The 15,837-nt window shown below is 40.7% G+C and overlaps 1 protein-coding gene across 1 annotated transcript; it reads right to left on the bottom strand.

The window, feature by feature from the left end:
• Positions 1–7,507: 7,507 nt before the first annotated feature.
• LOC101047595 (C-X-C motif chemokine 2) lies at positions 7,508–9,623 on the bottom strand. The gene is made up of 4 exons (XM_039468214.2): positions 9,443–9,623; positions 9,222–9,345; positions 9,027–9,110; positions 7,508–8,209 (listed from the first exon to the last, which is right to left on the bottom strand). The coding sequence occupies exons 1-4, from the start codon at positions 9,540–9,542 to the stop codon at positions 8,194–8,196; spliced, it is 324 nt and encodes a 107-aa protein (XP_039324148.2). The 5' UTR covers positions 9,543–9,623; the 3' UTR covers positions 7,508–8,193.
• Positions 9,624–15,837: the final 6,214 nt, after the last annotated feature.

Raw genomic sequence — 15,837 nt, 5'->3', positions numbered from 1 at the left:
CAAAACTTCAAAGACAGGCTTAAGACATCACAATAGTTTACGAAGGAGTTTGTTAAAGAGATGGTAATTTTTCTTATTAAAGATGGGTCTCTCATTCTACAACTACTAAAAGGTATGCCAGATCTGCAGCAGAATTTATTACAGTTAGATTTAGAGTGCTGAGACTAACAACTTGACAACTTCCCTGGTTTTATAGACAGTTATTCTGTTAGTTGAATTTTCACATAGGCCAGAGGCTTATACAATTATGCAAGTTACCAAAACATCCCATTTTAGCTGTAATCTTATGTTTTATTATTTAAAATATTTATCTACAATGAAATGAAATATAATAATAATTGTTCATTGTACCCCAATAAATATTTGTGCCAACATTGCTCTATGAATTTTTGTAAGTTATCTGGAAACTTTACAAGGGATATTTCTATCTCATAAAAAAGAATATCAAATATCAGAAAGTAATACAACTCTCAAAGATTAAAAAAATAGCCTTCCATTCTTAGCAGCTCCTAACTTTAAGAGGTAAAATCTGTTTCCCAACCCCCTTGACTCTGTGCTGATCATAAGACTTGCTTTGACCAATAGAATGTGGTTAAAAGTGATGTTGTAGATGTTCCAGGTCAACAAGATGAGGAGCCTAAGAGCTTCTACTCCTGCTCTTTTAAAATATGGCTACCACTGTATGAAGATAGCCAGGCTCGTATACTAGAGAGATATGAGGCCCAGGCAATGACTAGTGCAAACAACCAGACATGTGAGTGAGGCAGTTTAACTCAGGTCACCAAGTATCACCTGGTGACTTCAAGAGACACCATCAGAAGAACCACCAAGCTGAGCTAATCCCAGGTGGTTGCATTGCCTAGCCCAAATTGATGACCACAAGTCAGGATAAAATGGTGACTGTTTAAACCCACTGCATTTTGGGGACACAATAGATGACTAATAGAGTAATTTAGCCAATCCCATAAATTGGCTGAACTCATTTTATACTTTGAATTATTTGGCTACAATATGCACAATGTTTCCTTTAAACTATCCTAAAGTGGCACATGGCATGAATGACTATTAGCTGTTATTTAGTACCCTGAGAATGGTTCTACAAATTTTAGAAAGCTAATACTACAGCCAAAATTTAGGCTAATTTACCTTCTTAAGCAGTCATGACAATAATCTAGTTTAATAAAAATTACTGTGTTTAAGTCTTCAGAAAACTGAACTCTGGCCCACTTTTGTAATAAAATAATTCTATGGCATTTGGTGACTCTTTGGTGGTTTCTGAGACTTTGCGGTTCCATCTTTAAAGTCAGAAGGCTGATTTTATTTTTATTTTTTTGTGATCCCTCAAGTTTTAAACAAACTCCTATCTGGCTGCCAGGGGATCAGTTCCTAGTCTTAACATTTGATTTATTTATTTCCTTCCATGTGATCTGGCTTCTTTCTTAGGGGATTCTTGAAAGCAACAGGAAGAATTTTAACTACTTTTCACTTAAAAAAGAAAAGATTTATCACATTTAATGTGAAAAACAAAAATGTCAGTTGAAGTACTAACTCTTCAAAGGTAAAATGAGGTCCTGGCTATGTTTCGGTAGACTCTTCTTTTCTGCTTTAGGATCTTAGGGATCCAGATTCCAGGTTTTTATTTTAGGCATAGCCAAGGAATAGAAATCAGAGGCTGATACCCTGCTGTTAGGATGATTTATGACTCTGCTATAAACACAACAACTACAGTTTCTTGGTTTGAGCAGGTTTCACAGTTTCTGCAGAAGAAGAAAGCAAACACAACAGCCCTTTTGCGAGGTCAAGAACTCAGTTGTGTGCAGCAATGGCCAGTGTCATTATGCGCTTTTCTATTATGAGCTTTCACTTTTTTCTGCCTCACTTCCCATTTTCCTTCCTCCTTATTCTTTGGCATTATACTCCCCAATAAAATAAAACAGTAGTCATAAGCATTTGCTGTGAGGTCTAATTTCTGGGGGACCCAATTGTCTAAGTTTGGGCTCCCCCAAAACAGTCTAATACAAAGACTTATGAGCAGTAGTTTATCTTAGAGATGATCATAGAAAGAACAAGTGAGGGAGTGGGGGAATGTGGGGTAGGGAAGAAAGAAAAATCTTTGGATTTGGTTGGAGAAGGATTTACCAACCAAACAGAGAGCTAAAATAAATAAATAAAAAGCAGAAGTTACAATTAAGCAACAAAGATCAAAAGAAGCAAAGAAGGACATTATATAATGATAAAAGGATCAATGCAACAACAAGGTGAGCTAAAGATCCTAAATATATACTCACCCAATACAGGAATACGCAGACATACAAGACTTACAAAGAGACTTAGACTCCCACATAATAATAGTGGGAGACTTCAACATTAATATTAGACAGATCAATGAGACAGAAAATTAACAACGATATCCAGGACTTGAACTCAGATCTAGAACAAGTAAATGTAATTAACATTTATAGAACTCTCCACTTTAAGTATACAAAATATACACTCTTATCAATACCACATCATATCAATTTAGAAGTTTAAACAAAATGTTGGTTGGCTCCTTGTTTGTTATTCTCTTCCCTCATTTTCTTTTATATCTCCATTATTAAGGACAATTATAGACATACCCATATTTAGATTGCATTCTAGCCCGGGCAATAAAGCAATACCCCCATCCTTTCTCCCTCTTCCTCTTTCTCTTTCTTCCTCTTCTTTATTCTTTTTATTATAAAAAAAGTGGGCAAAGGACTTGAATAAACATTTTTCCAAATAAAACATGTAAATAGCTAACAGGCATATGCAGAGTGCCCAACATCACTAATTATCAGAAAAATGCAAATTAAAACCGTGGTGAGGATCACACGCCACCACACCTGGCTAATTTATATATATAGTAGAGATGGGGGGGGGGTCTCACTATGTTGCCCAGGCTGGTCTTCAGCTCCTGGGCTCAAGCAACCCTCCCAACTTGGCCTCCCAAAATGCTGAGATTACAGGTGTGAGCCACTACACCTGGCCACAAGCCCAACAGCCACCAAGTATTCAGAGGCCACCAAGACATCTGTGCTGAACTAATTCAGCAAAACGAGTGAGAGCCAAGGGTGACCATGACACTCTGGTGGCCTCACTCCCACTATGAAGAATCCTTGGGGAGTCTTGGCATTCCATAGACTTACAGCAGCATAGGTAAGCTTCATGACAACCCAGTGTGTTCTGTATCCCCGCTTCACAGATGAGAAAACTGAGGGGCAAGCAGGTGAAGATAATGCAACATTGCTGATCTAAAGTAGGAGGAGGATAAAGGCAGTGGCAAGGGAAGCAGAGGAAAGGAGGGGAAAGGAAGCAGAGCTTTTTGAGCACCTTTTTTGTGCCAGGCTCCAGGACACAAGCACACATAATTTTCATAAAAAAAAAAAAAAAAGAAAAATCTAACAAAGGGTATGTAATGAATGAGATATTACTGAGGGAAATCAGGGCTTCATCTTGCCATGGAGTCTCAGAGAAACCTTGTAAAATGTTCCTCAGAATTGTGCCACTAAGACTTCAATTTCCAATCATGTTAAAGTAAAACATAAGTCATAACTTTCTGTTTTAAGCAATTAGAAAACTCAACAACTGTTGAATCAGCTTTTACCAGACATTGGACAACAAGCAGAAAAAGACTAAAATTTCTCAGAAAAGGAACTAAACAGAGTGAGATGTATGATTATCCTGGTTTTTTTCTGGAGCAACTCTGGACCATTGTGTGTGGGGAGAGATCCAAAGTAGACCATGATAGTCCTACTGAGTTGAGGGAGCACAAACTTGAATTCAGGGGAATTAGGGTGGCCAGAAGTTTAGGAAAATGAGCTGCAGAAAGGAGAGATCTATGCAAGAAACCAGAACTCCATAAATCTGCATTGAGGTCCCACTAGGTCTCTTGGATCAATATTAAGTCACACGTGCATGGGGTGAAACTCTAAGCAAAGCAAAAAGTAACTAGAGCTTTGTTAGCTGAGAAAATCTCAGACCTGGCATGGAATGAGGGGATATTTGAAGTCTGCCCTGTCATAGTAGAGAGAACGTGTGAGCACTCAGGGCATTCACTAATGGCACAAGAAAGTCATGACTTAGTAATACAGCTAAACAAATATTAGCATGAAGAACATTGTTAGACCACCCTAACAAAGCTCAAAAACAAGCCTCAAAGAGACCAAGCCAATGCCCTAGAATTTAACTGCTTGTCAGAACAGAGTCCAAGACTCTAAAGAAAGAAAAAAAATCTTGACACTGAGCAGCATAAGATTCAAAATTTCCTGCAGTCAAATGAAAATGATTATACATGCTAAGAAGTAGAACAGCATGAATTATAATAAGAGAAAAAAACTAAATAAATATACATTTAGAAGTGACAGAATGATAGACTTAGCATACCAACATTTTTAAATAACTGTTTTAAATGTGCTCAGGTGTTTAAAGGAGGTATAAACATAAAGAGAGAAGTGGAACATTTCATATATTTATGTATTTGTCTTTTTAATATTTATTCACTTTATTTTAATACACACTATTTATAAAATTTAAACACACACATATATTGATAGAGAAACTTCTAGAATTGTCTAACAAGAGACTAGGAAATTGGAATATTCATCCATTAACTCTTATCTCTCCTCTCAGGGCATCAAATCCCAGGCCATCCTGCTTTGGGGCTGAGAAAGCTCTCTCTGCCAAGCCCCCTTTCCCACAGTTCAATGGAGAAAACCCCCAGGAAGACATGCAGAAGAACAGCTGCCTCAAGTTGGGAAGCTGTTGTCCACTGCAGCTGTTGAATTCATTGTGAGTGGAGTAGGACATCACTGTTGAAGACAGGACAGGCCCTTTTTTAAATGATGTGATTGGGAGCTGGGCACAATGGTTCACACCTGTTAATATCAGCATTTTGGGAGGCCGAGGTGGGTGGATCCCAAAGTCAGGAGTTTGAGACCAGCCTGGCCAACATGGTGAAACGCTGTCTCTACTAAAAATACAAAAATTAGCTGAGTGTGGTGGTGAGTACCTGTAATCCCAGCTACTCAGGAGGCTGAGGCAGAAGAATTGTTTGAACCCAGGAGACAGAGGTTGCAGTGAGCCAAGATCATGCCATTGTACTCCAGCCTGGGCAACAGGGCAAGGCTGTGTCTCAGAGGAAAAAAAAAGTTATGTGATTGGGTAGCCATAAAATACAAAGAGTGTGATCTGTTTTTCTGGATTTCCCCCCACAGTGCTATTATGGGTCTGCCACCTCCACCATACCTTAACGTCTCTCCAGTTACTTCTGGAAGTCCTGAGAGGGTGTCTCAGGAGGACTCACGATGACGGGATAGTGTTAGCCACCCCTCCTTCTTTCCTTCTCTAGCTCCCATGGTAATATTGCCCAGGAAACCTCAGTCACTGTGGTCAGTCACTGTGGTGTTGTTTCCTGCTGATGGCCTCTCAAAACTGTGATGTTTTATGTAATATTTTCTTCCTACTTCCTTCGCCCTGTGACTACCACCTCAAACAGGCTGTATCCTACCTACTTTCTGCCATAACATTCCCAACAGGAGACTGCCTTGTACTTGCAAATTTTCAGGGCAATTTGGTGTGAAAACAATGTAGATATCTGCTTGATCTAAGACTGAGATTGAGACAATGTCCATGGAGTTGGCCTGATGACCAATGGCAAGAACGGTGTTTCCAGAGCCTCCATAACATTTAATCTCTGCAGCACTTCAGAAGACTCATTCTGTTATTATCCTCATTCTACAGAGGGGAAATGTGGTTGAGTGAAGTAAAGAAACTTGCCTAAGATCACAGTGACAGAGCTGGAATTTACTCCAAAGTCAATCTGATCATTTGAAATCTGTCTTTAACCACCATGTGAATAAAAGCATCTCTTTTGTCCTTTGTATGTTGCCTGTTCCATGTTAGCAAGAGCTAGGTAGCCAGTACAGCAAGCTCCAATGTTTGAGGGTAAGAACTTGTCTTAACTGTAGGGAACGGTTTTATTGAACCCTCGGGTGCTACTTGTAAACATTTTTCAGTGTTCTCTAAGTTGGGGTTAGGGAGTGAATGCTACCATTTATGGAGCTTCTCGAATGGTTTGCATTTATTTACTCATGTACATTTTACAAACATTCATCTTTCTCATCTTATTTGTATTTAACTAATAACCTTGGAATTATGAAGAGATTATTATTTTTAACTTTTTTCATTGTGAGAAAACCTCAGAGTTTGTATCTTGCTACTTAGGACCTTTATTTGCCCAGCTTCTTGGGACAATCCAGAACTTGATTTCAAGTATTTAGGCTGCCAGCCTCACCTTCTTGCCTCTATTATGGGCAGTTACCCAGGGGTTGGGATTTCCTGAAAGAGTCCTGAATCAGAAGCAAGTACACACCTCACCAATGCATGGACATCCTTCCTTTTCAGGTTTGGAGTGTGGTTTATTTTATATTATGGGGTCTTTCTTTCTTTGACATGACAATTACGTTTCTGTCCTACAAACCTCAGAGTTTGTATCTTGCTACTTAGGACCTTTATTTGCCCAGCTTCTTGGGACAATCCAGAACTTGATTTCAAGTATTTAGGCTGCCAGCCTCACCTTCTTGCCTCTATTATGGGCAGTTACCCAGGGGTTGGGATTTACTGAAAGAGTCCTGAATCAGAAGCAAGTACACACCTCACCAATGCATGGGCATCCTTCCTTTTCAGGTTTGGAGTGTGGTTTATTTTATATTATGGGGTCTTTCTTTCTTTGACATGACAATTACGTTTCTGTCCTACAAACCTGTAGGGCTGCTGTCATCTTGGGGCAGCATTGAATATAGAGTTCCCCAGAGGGCAAGCGCTCTATGAGTTCCCATCAAAATTCTACTAGGAAGGATGAGAACTAATGCAATCCAATCTTAAAACAATTATATTTTGTATATTGCTACAAAGAATTGAAACAACATTAATCTTAGTGCTACTACTTATATTTCGTGAAGTTTAGAAAGTTGAGTCCAAATTTCAATAAGATCTTTTCACAGGTGAAGTATTTAGCCACTCACTTCTGCTTCTATTGACTACTCAAATGATTTTTGAAAAATGAAATATTTTAGCCACCATGTCACTGCCAGCTTCATTATATTGTCAATAATTATAAGAAATATTATTTAACAAAAGCAATGAAATGAGAGCCCTTGTAAAGATAAAATAATATCAATATTTTAAGGAGGTAAGTTTGAGTAGCAAGACAACAAAAAGTTTCTTATAAAAAGGACAATTTATATCAGTGACTCTCCCATCAGGGGACACATAGTTTGGTAAAGCACATTCTTCACCATGTGAGAGCCAAGGGCATTGACAGCAATCACCACATGAAATAAAGTATAAGTCATAGTTTGATTTATCTGTATAGCAAATTGAACACCCAGAAAAGAAAACAAAATCAAAAACATTGAGAAATATTGATAAAAATCACCATATTTTCCAGTAAAATTAGCCCTTGTTTCCCCCAAAAATTAAACGAACATTTTATATTTTAAAGTGCTTTATTTTTATATTCTTGATGTAAACATTAATATTTAAACCCCTTTGTTCTAAGATAGAAACACAGTAAAACTAACATTAAGCAAGGCAGTATGCCTTACGAGAAAGACATAAAATGTCCAAGGGATATTTAGAACATTTTAGTTCTTAAAGTTTCAACAAGAGAAATGTTGACCACACACTGTGAAATCATTTCAATAAATAACAACTGACATTTGTCTAAACAGTTACAAAATAGATGTGCACATACATTCCCCTGCCCTTACAATGATCTCACTGGTCATTTGCTTGAATCCTCCAGCCTCTATCACAGTGGCTGGCATGTTGCAGACTCCTCAGAAGTATTAAACATTCTATTAATTATTTCAGATTAAATATGAATCCAGATAGAACTAACTTGGGGTCGACATTTAAAAAAAGAATGAATATTTTGGGACAGTGTGCAAGTAGATTCAATCATACCCTTAATTATTTTATACCTAAAATATTAATATAGAATCTTCAAAAATTAACGAATAAATAAATAAATAGAAAACTTCTAAGCAATGCTCAAACACATGAGGTGCAGTCCAGGTGGCCTCTGCAGCTGTGTCTCTCTTTCTCTCCTGTTCCTATAGGGCAGGGCCTCCTTCAGGAACAGCCACCAATGAGCTTCCTCCTTCCTTCTGGTCAGTTGGGTTTGTCACTGCAATGAGAAAATGGGTGCCCTGAGTAGGTGCTCGGGAAAGCGGACTGCACAACACTCTTCGCCCGTCCTGTTCCCCCATGCTCCAGAGTTTTCTGAATGCACTTTTCCCAGCCTGGCACCCAAGTGGCTACTGCGGGTGACAGCTGTGCTGTGTGGCAGGGACCGCTAGGCTTGGGATGCTCTTTTAGGAATGGGGTGGGGAGGGGTTGATGGTCTCCACTGTATTATTGGTTTAAAAACAGCGACAACCTGCTGCTCTTTGCCATACTGGGCCTCACTTAAACCTCAGAGCAACCTCATGATGTAGCTACTGTTTTTTTCCCTGTTAGTCTGAGACTTAGATAAAACAATAATTGTCCTTGAGTGACATGGCTAATAGGTGGTGGCACCTAGATGTGTACCCAGGGCAATATCATTGTGAAATCTCTGCTCTTCCCTCCTAAACTTTTAACCAGGGGGTCTGCTTTTCAGGTTTGAAGCCCAGTAGGAACTAGAGGAAACGAAGCCTGTGTTTTTAAACAGTTGGAAAACACTTCAGCACAACTGACAAGCCCCGGTGAGAAATTAAATGAAGGCAGTTTTACGTACGTTCACTGGAACGAGTGAAGAACCTGGGTGTGGACCCCGGGCACTGCGAATATCCTCAGGCACGGGAGCAGTAATTATCGTAAAGGAAACTTTAATTGTGAAAACAGTCTTTTCTTCAGTCCTTCAGCTAACGCTTGGGTTTTCCTGATTTACTATTTCGGGGCCAGATGCCAGTTTTTCTGACCAGCGGCTCTAGTCGCCTGCGTCCATGGAAACCATCACTCACCTGTTCAGCATCTTTTCGATGATTTTCTTAGCCATGGGGGATGCGGGGTTCAGACAAGCTTTCTGCCCATTCCTGAGTGTGGCTCTGCAGAGAGAAGGGGATCCGTGAGGCAGGAGGTCGGGCTGGGGACAGGGTCGGGGCGGCGGGAGGGCCTGGGAGCCGGCGGCGGCGGCGGCGGCGCGGGGCGGGACTCACATGACTTCGGTTCGGTCGCAGTGGGGTCCCGGCCGCTTCACTTCCACACTTTGGATGTTCTTGAGGTGGATCCCCTGCAGGGTCTGCAGGCACTGGCAGCGCAGTTCATTGGCCAGGGGCGCTCCTAGGGAAGAAGAGACTCGCCGACTGAGCGGGGCCGTCGCTGGGGGGCGCCACCCCAGCCGCGCCCCGCCCGGGGTCCCCCGGACGCCGGGACCCACCTGCCGCGCGCCGGCCGGCGGCCACCAGGAGCAGGAGCAGCAGCGCCGCCCGCAGGAGCCGGGGGTTGCGGGGGTCGGCGGAGGGCGCGGCGCGGGCCATGGGGCTCGGCGGGCGGGTCGGGCGGCGGTGCGAGGAGCGGGAGAGCCGGCGGGGAGGTGCCTGCGGCCCGGGCTCTGTGGCTCCCCGAGGTCGGCGAATCCTTTTTATGCATGTTCGGGGCTGGAAAGCCCGGAGCCCCCTGGCCAGGGAAATTCCCGGAGCTCCTGATCGATCGGGAGTCCGGAAGAAAGCACAGGCCCCGCCCCCGGGTGGAGCGCCTGGGGTGCGGGTGAGGTGGGGGAGTCCACTGGTGGTGCCCGCGCGTCGCCCTCCAGAGTAACCCGCGTGGGCTCTGAGACTCGGGATATTCGCCTTGTGCCCCAAATCCCTGGAGGAGGACTGCGTGGCAGCCAGCGCTGAAGAGGTGGGATCTTGGGTGCCTGGTGATCCCAAAGTGTGTGACCCCGAGCCGGGAAAGAGCTGAGAACCGCGACAAGGGAGGCGGGACCCCTTTGTGAAGAAAAGAGTTTTGTCTCGGGATTCGTGTCTGGAGTTTAGCCTATTTCATATGCATCTAACATCAATTCTCTCTGTGAAACTATAGTCACCATGTGAGATTCCAGAGAATGTTCTTCTTGTTCCTTGTGTGGCATATTCTCTAATTACACTTAGAATATCTTGTTTATGTTCTCCATTTGGTGGCAACAGATTATCAGTGTCAAAAGTTGAATCCAGTGTTAGTGTCAGTGGAAGCCGGGCCTGTATAGCATGACCTCTTTTTTCGTGTTCTGCATAACTTCCTTCTTCCCTCTGAAATGTTGGAACTTCCAAAATCCCCTGGAAATATTTTCCCCATAGGAGGGGTTCAGATTGGATCTAGAAATACGGCACTGGTTGCCACTCCGGAGCTGCGGAGGGGCTGGATCCAGCAGGCTCATGGGCTCATCCTTCCTGGTTCTGTCTTTAGAGGTTATATCCCAAGACACCAGGGAGCGGATACCTGGTGTGCAAGCACTCTTCCCACTGAAGGAGCAGACGTGCATTCGGATGAAACACCAACTCCAGATCCCACGTAGAGTCACATTCCATTTACTATAGGACTTCCTGGTATTCAGTGTTGGGCCTCCTTTCTAGAGAAACACACACATGTTGTTTTCTCTCAGGAATTTCAGTCATTTAACCTGGTACCTTTATTATATTTTTCTCCAGAAGTTTTAGAGAACTTATTTTTATTCATCATTAGGTTTTTAGAGGGTTTAAGTGGATTCAGAGTTCTCTGAGACATGGGTACGATGCGAGGAGGTGGAAAAAGCAGAGGCCACTGCCCCAGGGGCAAATGTCTCCAGAACAGGGTTCTACACAGCCCAGCTCAAGAGATAAGACCTGTGTTCCTAGCCAAGCAGAGAACACAGGCCAGGCTGCCACCCGCATTTAGTAGCGAAGCATCACCTGCAAGCTGTTTAGCCTCTGATTTCTACCCTAAGGCAGTTATGAGAAATGAGTCAACATTTGTTAAGAGCCAGCATGGATTTAAGTGCCTTATAAATGTTTGTTAAATAAATAAAATGGAAATAGGTTTTCCAACATTGCCTAAACAGAAACTCGACCTGATGTGAATTCTTCTATAAAGAAACAAACAAAAAAAGAATCTAATGGAAAGGTTCACTCCCCAGTGTTTTTTACATTTAAAATTTTCTGTATCAGTTCCTGCTACCCAACCATCCCCAAATGTATACAACACCATATACAGCAATATGAGTCTTGAAGAAATCAAGGCAGGTCCTGGAAGAAAGAATGTTCATATAAACATCAAAAGCCCAGTTTCTGAAATGTCCGTTTGGTTACTGGCGCTCAGGGATACTGGTGCTCTCAGGTGTACTGGTGCTCTCATTACAGTAATCTTAATCGAGGGTAGAAAGGTGTGCTAGAGTGCTGTTTTTTTAAAACAGACACTGGAGATAGTATATGTACTCCAGTCTTTTTCAACGATTTCCCTTTTCACATCTTCCTAATTACTTATATTTCTTGACAGAAAGGATCAAAGAAAAGCACTGAAACAATGGAGACCAAAATACAGTGTCTCAAATATCTTCGGTAGTTTCAAGCTGTAATCAATGCTGCAAACTTATAAATTAGAAAAAAAAAAAAAAAAACTCAATTGAGAATTTGCAAAAATTAAAATAATTTTTTTTTAAATTAGGCTTTCAAAAAGGAAGACAAATATGTACTCTACCAGGAGGTGCACTTAGATGAAATTTTACTTGTTAACGTTCACTTGGATCATTGGTTTATTTCAGTCACTTCATGTATATAAAAATGGAGTTTGAATGTAATAGTTTCCAGCTTATTTATTGAAAAGATGTACAAAAGGAATGACTGTTTTTTAAAAATACTCCAGTGTTCAGCAATATGATTCTAAGAGAAAAATTAGGACAATTAGAGGCAGATAAAATTAGTAGTAAGAAATAGGAAATGACATATAATCTGAAGTTTATTAAATATATGACTAGCTCATGAATAATTGAAAGTTTGTGTGATTACTCCACCTATTATCACTTTTTTTCTGGGATTTGATGGGAAACTGAAATCTCCAGAAATACGGAAATGATTCTTTAAAACTTGAAAAATGTGTTGGATTGTTTTCTATTTGTAGTTGTAATGCATGCTCATTTTATAAAGTTCATAAAAGCCAAAAAGGCATGAAGAGATTTTTTTCTCTAGTGTCTCTTCACTTTTATCTATGAAACAAACATTCACAGGTCACTATAAATGTGCTTTTTTTTTCTTTAACAAAGAAGTTAAGTTATAAGAGCTTACAGGATTCCGGGTAAATATAAAATATGCTGCTTCCTTTATGATACTGCTGCACACCAAGGGCAAATTGCTAAACCTCTACACCAGAGACAAAGGGCGGAGCATTTATTTTGTGCTCTTCTAAGCAGTTTACAAATATTAACTCATTCAGTCTTCCAAACAAGCCTGTACTGATACTGATATCTACAATATCAGTAGGCATTGGTATGTCTGTGGCCCTTTAAGTTATGAATAAAGAAACTGTGTTGCCGAGAGCTTAAGTCACTTGCCTAAGGTCATACATCCTTGAAAATTCAATCCAGAGAAAATGGTTTTTAACTATTATACTATGAAAAAAATGCTCTGTGATATATAATTCATACTTTGAAGAGTAGAATGATTCTACCAATATGTTATTGTCCTAGATGAATGGTTCAAATTTATATATTCTTAAATGAAAACACAGCAAAAATGGCCATATCTCTCCATAGTTTTTTTCACTAACAGTATAACTCGCCTGTGGCATTGAAATAGCTTGTTATATTTTCCTGAAGTGCCCAATTCTCAAAAATAAAATAGTACCTTTACCATGAGGAAACCTGGCAAACTCACTCTTTACCAAATGAGGAAGATGTACACCATCAGTGTGATGTCATGTGTGTATCATGTACACCTTTGATGTGATGTCATAAGAACAGCAAATCTCTTTGCTGCTCTTTCCAAAAATTAATAGGCCAAGTCTAACCATGAGAAAGACTTGCTTGAACACTTCAAACCAAACATGAAGAATCTTAAATAGCTGAGTAATACTCTTCAAAACTATCAAGGTCATAAAAAATAAGGACAAATGAAGAACCATCACAGTCCAGTGGAAATTATGGAGATATGGCAATTCATCACAGTGTGGCACTTTGGTTTGCATTCTGAAACAGAAAGAGGACGTTCATGGAAAAGCTGGCAAAATCCAAACAAAATCTGGAGTTCAGTTAAAAGCAATGTGCCAATGGTGGTTTCTCAGCTTTAACCAGTATGCCATGGTATTGTAAAATACCACTTTAAGGGAAACTGGATCAAAGGTACACAGACACTGTATTAACTTTGCAACTGTTATAAACTTAAAATTATTCCAAAATAAAATGTTTAATTGTTAAAAATTTCTCTTTCTGAATGCATTTAGACCACCAAAATTAAATCAGTGGCCATGCATGTTTCATCTGCTAGCTTTTTAGAAAGAAAATTGAATTTTTGTTTAGTGCCCATTTGCTCAAATATGAAAATCCAAAATACCTATTGCCGAGTTTGGACACTTCATCATGTTTCATAGGATTAAATAGTTTGCCTTCATCATTAATCATGCTGTCCAAATCTCTCATCTAGTTCTGGTAACTGAAGAAAAATACAAGTGTCTCTGTTGTAATCATCTCCGGACCCAACCCAAAGCTGACGCAAAGAGTGCACTCACGAAAAGCAGAACTCCACAGGAGCTGCCAAGAGAATGAAGCGAATGAACATGTCAAGAAGCAGTGGTCATTTGCAGATTAGACGGAACTTGACTCAGGAAAATTTTCATCAAAATCACTTGTTTTTGTTAATGAAGTAGAGAAAGGAAAGAATTTTCTTGTTGTTATTTCCTCCTTAATATGCCACTTGTATCAATGAAATCTGCGTAAGCCAAAATTCAAAATTTATAAGCATAAGAACTCTATAGCCCGGAAAAGTAAACAAATTCATTGTCTTGTTGGAACAAGTGTTCCTCCAAGCCAATTTTTTTTTCAAAAGTTGAATACCAGGATTTTAGAGTCTTTAAATGCATGAAAGCAACAACTCTTAAAGAAACAGCAGAAACTTTAAAAATAAAAGCTTTGGTGGCTAAATTCTGTTTTCCCTGTAATCGGTATGGAAACTTTCATAATTAGCAAGCAGTCAAATCTGGGTGCTCATGTCTCCTACACCCATTTATCAGTCATTGCTGTAGCATTCTGCTGCCTGCAGATGTCACCTGGCAGCTCCTTGCCTTGGCTGCATCAGGTATTTTTTACTTGCTGACCCAATGTTTCTCTGTTGCTACCATGGAACATCCCTTTTGCAGGAGGAACTAAAGCCAATAGATAAATGTTTTCCCATTTTTTCATGCTTTGGGAAGACATGCTACATGATTTCTCAGAGGATCCCCAGTAGTACTGTCTGCTTTTCCAATTTTACTCTTTCCTTCCAGTTCTTGAGTCCTCTGTGTTGGGAACATTTCCCCAAATAAGTTACATGCATGGCAAGCCCATCACTCAAGCTCTGTATTTTAGGGGAGCCGAAATGGAGGCACTGCTCCATCCTGAGAGATGACCGTACTGAAGGCAAACAGGATTAGGCAGGGCAGCTCTCCTCTGCCCCAACTTGGCTTGGGAATGGTCCTTCACACCTGCTGTCCCTATTTCTCTACACTCATCTCTTCCAATATAATGACTCTGGCTCTGAGAAGAGAAGAATAAAGATGTGTGCATGTGATGTTAGATTCCTGGAACAGTTCACCCACAAAGTACAAGGGCATAGTACATACTAGAGTGTCAGCCTCTCTATTCAGTCTTCTAAAGATTGCTTGTCTGGCACCCCCTTCTCTTTCTTCTGTTAACACACCTTTGATTATCTGCTCTTAGTCCATAGGTTTCAAGTAGGATAACGCAGACTTCAGTCGGATAACGCATACTTCAGTTCCTTCCTGTATGCCACCCCCGGCCCTACTCCTGCAGATTTATTCAGATGTGGGCAAGCGACCAAAGCCTGGCCATGTTAGCAATAGTCCCTAGAGTTTTTGCTGGAATGAATGAAAAAGAGGTTCTGAATTCTCACTGGGGTTTCAAAACTGGTAAAATAGGGCCTGGAGTTTTGTAATGCTTGAGAGTGAATTTGGACCAGAGGAAAGCACAGGTAAGACATGCAGGGGGACCATCTAAGTACATTATATGGACACCTAGGTCCTCCAGCTGGCTCTGGTTTATTTATGGACTTTTCAGTCATGTAGACCAGCAGATTTTCTTTCTTTTCTGTTTTTAAAGATGGTGAAAATCAGATGTCTGTCTCCTGCCAGTGAAATAGTCTTGCCTAATACCACCCATCTTCCACACTTCTGCTACAGACAACTTTCCTACATGGTTGCTCTAGTTACTTTTTCATTAATGCATCTATCCACTCATCCATTCAAAATTTATCTACCACTCATGATCCAGGAACTAAATTGGGCTGTAAATTGAATTACAAAAAGGGAAAGACAGACTCTGCTTTAACTGAACTCACATCTACAGAGTGGCACAGGAAAATGTGGCATTGTGTGGAGGTCCAAGACACTCAGCAATGTGCAGAGTTTCATGGGCACTCACAGGAGGGGAACACCTGGCCCTCTTTCTTGGAAGGGTGGGAGCTTCCAGAGAAAACTTTCTGGTGGAAGGTGCTACTTAAGGTGAGTTGGGAAGGGACCCACTTCAGAGGAGGTAGATAGACCAAATAAACAAAGAAATGGAAACTGGAAACAGTGTGGTATGTCCTGAAAACAAAAATCAGCAGTTTATTTTTT

Source organism: Saimiri boliviensis, chromosome 3 (genome assembly GCF_048565385.1).
Source record: "Saimiri boliviensis isolate mSaiBol1 chromosome 3, mSaiBol1.pri, whole genome shotgun sequence".
Lineage (NCBI taxonomy): Eukaryota > Metazoa > Chordata > Mammalia > Primates > Cebidae > Saimiri > Saimiri boliviensis.
This window is presented reverse-complemented; position numbering and strand designations above follow the sequence as displayed.